The 5,780-nt window shown below is 45.5% G+C and overlaps 1 protein-coding gene across 2 annotated transcripts in view; it reads left to right on the forward strand.

Annotated features, from left to right (window-relative positions):
• The window catches only part of TSPAN5 (tetraspanin 5), a 143,639-nt gene that overhangs the window by 109,205 nt on the left and 28,654 nt on the right, over nt 1–5,780 (forward strand). The window contains exon 3 of one of the 2 annotated variants that reach the window (XM_019526400.1): nt 5,499–5,645. The exons of the other annotated variant lie outside the window; for it this stretch is intronic. Within the exon in view, the coding sequence (XP_019381945.1) occupies nt 5,499–5,645 (147 nt within the window). The remainder of the gene's footprint in view (nt 1–5,498; nt 5,646–5,780) is intronic. 2 annotated transcript variants of the gene reach the window in all.

A 5,780-nucleotide genomic window follows, 5' to 3' on the forward strand; every position in this document is an offset into this window, starting at 1 on the left:
TTTTTTTTTTTTTTTTTTTTTTTTTATAAATGAAGTTGACTATCCCTGTCCAATCCCATATTAGCACTTCCCAGCACTAATGTATGTTATGTCCCACGTTGTGTCATGTGGTTAGAAGGAGCTTCTGTTAACATATGGCTGCATTGCAGTTTTGCTTTCTAAGGCAGAATTTCTTTAATATGATAGTTAATACAGGTTCTGAAGGAAAAAGTAGAAATGCTGAGGAAGTGGGATAAGGTAGTATTTTAACACACATCCCTTTTATTCTTAGGGAAAGTTTTCACTTCTTAACACGTTTGCATCTAAGGGCATGGCTTTTCTATGGGTTTGGCTGGGGGTGGCGGAGCATGTTATTTTCAGGTCATGCATGTCCATGGAGCCATTTCAGTGCCTCATGTGCTAAGGCATACATAATGAAAGACAAGGAAGCAAATTTGTGAGTAACACTTCACATAATTTTCAGTAAACACCAAGAGATAACACAAGTTTCCTCCTTCTTGGTATAAACCAGCCCATTCGTAGTTAGTTGGAACTGGGCAGATGCCAACTAATCTGTTTGAAGCCAAGTCTGACTGTCAGCAGTATTATGTTATATCATGTCTTAAGTCTATTTTTGTCTTTCTACTGAATGACAGTCAGATTAGCAGGATATGCAGTGTAATGTAGGAGGATAGGAATAAATGGGATTTTCATCTGTCTTTGTCAGGCAGGAATGCTTTTTGGTAGAGAGAGAGAAATCTGTCATGAGGATGACATTCATGCTATTGGCTTCCAGTTTGCACTTCAGGATTGGGTTGCATGATGTCTTTGTTCTTGTTGTTTAACAACCAGACCTTTCCCAAGGCTCCTGGTTGTGTGCATTGGAGAATTCTTTTTTGCTGGGCATCTCATAAACCATAACTGTCTTTTAGAGATGGACCAATATATCAGTCTAATATTGGATCAGTACCAATGTAAAGGGAATTGATTGTATCAGGAATTGGCCTGATGTGGCTGATAATTTGGTCAATAAATGCCTGTGCATGTGCACAGCTGCAATGCAGCACGTAAGCAATGTGGAGCATAGCCTGGCAGCATGGAGAACTGCATGTAGCTAGTAAGTGGGATGAGGTGGAAGGGGTGGGAGGAGGGAAGGGGCATAAGGGGAAGATCAAGGCCCCTGTGGTGAGGGAGGAGTGGGGCTGGGGCAAGCGCTGCCCAGCCATGGCTCATCTGGGGGGCAGGGGGAGGGCAGCTCCCACTGCTGTGCGCTGCTCGTCTGAGAGCTGCTAGTCTGGTGCTCACCAGCTCATCTGGCGGTTCCCACATGGGGGGGGGTGGGCTGGGAAGAGCCTGCACTGCCCCTTCCTGCTCCATGCAGATCTGGGGGCACATGGCCACCCCCATGCCCTCCTGGATGAGCAGTGGGAGCAGCGGCAGGAGCCGCCGGATGAGCGGGCAGGTGCCAGACCAGCAGCTCCCAGATACGCAGCATGCAGTGGTGGGAGCCGCCTCCCACCTCCCTGCACGCCCCAGATGAGCAGTGGCTGGGCAGCGCTTGCCCCACCCCCACTCCTCCCTCACTGCAGGGGCTTTGATCTGTCCCCTACACCCCTTCCCCCCTCCTCCCTTTCCACCACACTAGACTTACTAGCTGCATGCAGCTCTCCAAGCTGCAAGGCTGGAATCAGAAATTGGATTGGTATCAGCCAATACGCCTCCTTAAAAGTCGACTATCAGTATCAGCCCCAAAAATCTCTGTCAGTGCACCCCTAGTGTCCTTACTAATTTTGCTCTTGTTCAGCTATCAGTCTTTCTTGTTAAGTTGAGGATAGTGTTATTCCAGGAACAATAGTCACAAGCTGAGGGAGGATAGGTTTAGGTTAGATATTAGGAAGGACTACTTCACGGTAAGAGTGGCCAGAGCCTGGAATAGGCTTCCCAGAGAGGTGGTGCTCTCACCTTCCCTGGAAATCTTCAAGAGGAGACTGGACAGGCACCTGGCTGGGGTCCTATGACCCCTGCCACCCCCAGTGCTCCTTCCTGCCCGTGGCAGGGAGTCGGACTAGATGATCTGTCTAGGTGCCTCCCGACTCACTGATTCTGTGATTCCCTGTGTCAGAGACACCATGGGCCATAGGCCCATTCGAGTTAGCTACCTACATATGATCCAGTTTCATTGTGCTCAGATCTCTGAAAAAATGTTAACATGTCATCATCTTAGCCATAGGTCTAAGTTGTGAAAAGCAGCAAGCAGAAGGGAGATGCATTAACTGCTTTTCTGGGACTAGGGTAGAGTGAAATAAGATCACACTTAGGCACCTAGTAAGTGGCATAGATTTGGCCCCATATACACAAATAATCACTTGCCCTAGTGTAATATAAGTTGTCCATAAAAACTCACAGGTATGAGGGTTCCATACTTCGAACAGATTCCTTTGTTTTTCCGTTTATTCCATGATATTTCATAAGAAATAAGGTCATGATGGAGGCTTTTGAAACTGTTGCTATTTTGTGGGCATTTCCAAGTGGTCAAGGGCAAAGCATATATGATTTAGTACAGGGGTCTCAAACATATGGCCCATGGGTGGGATCCAGCTCATGGAGCCATATTGTCTTGCTCACAGAAGGCTGGGAATTTGGGAGCAGAGCAAGAAGGGGTAGGGTCCACCTCCCAAATCTGGGGACTGGAGCCCCCCTGGCGACATTTGATGGTGGGGGAGATGAGTGATGGCTGGGTTAATCACTGTGCCATTACTGCTCGCTCCACTGTCACTTCCGCATCTGGCCCATGACTGGGGCAAGTTTGGCACCTCTGCTTTAGTACACGCCATGCTCAGGTTCTTCCAGGCCAGGGTGCTTATGGCTGCTCTCAGCCATCTGTCTTGCCTAATTTTAGTTGTGCACTGAGTAGGCACAAGTAGGCAAGGACCATGATTCTTGGCAGCAATCCGAGGCTCAACAGGGGTAGAATGAAGACCTCCGCAAGGAGGCAATAGCCAAGAAAGAGAAATGAGGTGAGAGAAGGGAAGGGATGAGACCAGGAAAAATAAATAGCTTTTAAAGTAGTTTAATTGATGTGTCCAGAGAAAATGTACTATATTAAAAGAAAAAGCTATAGAAAATTGAGGTCTAGAATGGTCGCCTCATCAACTACAATAACGCATGGGGGAGGGACAGAACTCAGAACGGCCAGAAGCATTTTATCAGGGGACAGAGTAAGATATAAATTCTGCAGTAGAGCACAGGCAAGAGTGGTACCTGGTACAGTGTCATGTAAGTTTACATATGCTGTATGCACTTTGCAGCATTTGCCTGGGCCTCCAGTTGGTGTGAAATGAGAAATGGATTGAGACCATAATGCTCTTGTTTGGAACTGGGTCAGAGACCAGAATCCTAGTTCCTTGTCTGCAGCCTCACAGATGTAAGGCAAAGCTCTTTCCCTTTCCCATGAACCGCTTCTTGAGATCAGCCAGAGTATAGTCCAAAGCATTAGAAGAATGAAATTGTTTCTCCTCAAGATGCTGGCATTATTGCAGCCCCCCTGACTTCTGCTCCCAGTTGGAGACTGTGTTATAGCCTGGTTTATGCTGGCTGTTATAATGAGAATTCAAAAGGTTTCAGTTATCCATATTACAAGTCTAGTCGCAAGCTAGTGTTATTACCCATGTTACCCATGATTTTAACTCTTTAAACTTGGCCTTTAGGAGATTTCAGGTTAAATGCAAAGTTTATTGCTGAGTCACTAACTTTGCTCTGTTTACTTGACAGAGGTTTTATCATTACAGATAAGTGAGGTAAATGAGCAAGATCTCCTAGATAGCACTTTAGAAGTGAATGGTCTTTCCTTGAGCAGGGATTTGAACTGATAGCCTTCTGAGGCCTCTTCTAGCCCATTTTTTTTATGTTGGCTCTATAAGATGCATCCTAACATCTTCAATAGGAAGGCCTCATAATAACTGTTTTCTTCAACTGAGGAAATTGCTTATGATGTTCCTATGCTTCCCCAAAAGCATTCAGGTTCAGCATTAAAAAGTAAACTCGAAAAACAAATCAGCCTGCACTTGCCGTTTTTTCTACTTTCTCAGATCATGCAAGAAGCAAAGTATTTGGTAATATCTTTTACTGAATCAACTGTAGAGACATTACTGCCCTTTCTCAGCTCTGGGCAAGAAGCTGATACAGTCAAAGCTTAGATACCAAGCAAAACAATAGCTCTTGACTCCATTATATAGATGAAATATATAATGAAAGTAACAATTTTAAGAAGGGGGCAAATGCCAGTAAACCTGCTGAGCAAAGAGAAATAATCAGAAGTAGCTACAAATCAAGTAAAAAGCTGCTGAAATAAATGAGCCGAATTATGTAAGGCAGGGGTGCTCAACCTCCATCAGGAGTCTGTAGAGATTGGATATGCAGGGTGATCTGGGGCCTGATCAGTGTGTGGGACTGGGCAGAGGTGGTACAGGGCCGCAGAGCTTGATCCCAGCGTGAGAGACTGGGTAGGGGCAGTGCAGGGCACTGGGGCCTGTTCCTGGCATGTGGGGCCAGGTGGAGGTGGTACAAGACCAGAGGGCCAGGTGGAAGTGGCATGAAGCTGTGATCCTGGGACATAGGGCTGCGTGAAGAGGATGTGGGGTCCCTGGGCCCTGATTCTGATATTCAGGGCTATGTAGAGCTGACACAGCCCTGGGGCTCAATTCTGACAGGCAGGGGCCAGCTGAGGCTGTGCAGGACTCAGTCCTGGTGCCCAGCGCCCAATCTGGCCCGCAGACCAGCCCCAAGCCACTCATCTGGCTTGTGGAGGCAAAAGGTTGAGCACCCGATACAAGGAAATAGGACAGTAGAAAACGGAAGAGGGTCATTCTTAACTGTGAAATACAGAGGTTAGTTAGTTTATTGTAATGAGCCATAAAATCATTGTTTGTGTTTTCAATTCATTGTTTTTAGTGTCCAGTAGTTATGCATTTTTGTTTCCAGGCCCATCATCTCAAAACTATTGTATAGATTTCCTTTGAGTACAAGGACTGTGTGGTCAGGGGTGGAATGATTGTTCTGTGAAAAGTGTTCCTTGTTAGATCATAATACTTGTAACTATGTTTACTTGTATAAAAATTTACATGATACCCTAAAATGTTAATGCTATCCAGCACAAGGAACAAAAATAGATTGATCATCATCCCACCCCACTGGCTGTTCTGTCTTCCAGGCAAGCTAATGGTGCATAGTTGCATGAGGTGTGAAATCTCCTGTGACTTCCTTGGAAAGGATACTTCTCCAAATGCACTCTGTTCATGCTCCATGCTGTTTGTTTGAATACATACTGTGCGCTGAAAAGAAACATCCATTTTCTCATCTGTTTTTGAATCCAAGATCCTAATAGTTGTGCTCTGGTGTAGTGCTGTAGACCACTCATTTGCTGTTATTTTTCTGTAATTTAAAGGCAAAACAAAACGAGAACTTTTGCACAATAGAAAGCCAGACACATCTGTTATTCCTTGGCATTGCTTCTTTCCCAGGGAGTGCTGTCCAATATCTCCTCTATTACTGACCTGGGAGGCTTTGATCCAGTTTGGCTCTTCCTTGTGGTAGGAGGAGTCATGTTCATTTTGGGATTTGCAGGATGCATTGGAGCTCTGCGAGAGAACACCTTCCTCCTCAAGTTCGTAAGTAGTCTCTGCAACTGCTTGATTCATCAGTTACAGAAGTGAAACCATGTTCTGTGTTACTGTTTAACAACATCAGTCTCTCAATACATATATGCCTTTAGGGTATTTCACAGAGGCGTATTGTATTTCGGA

Source organism: Gavialis gangeticus, unplaced genomic scaffold, assembly GCF_001723915.1.
Source record: "Gavialis gangeticus isolate Ggan-Ray unplaced genomic scaffold, GavGan_comp1, whole genome shotgun sequence".
Taxonomy (NCBI): Eukaryota; Metazoa; Chordata; order Crocodylia; family Gavialidae; genus Gavialis; species Gavialis gangeticus.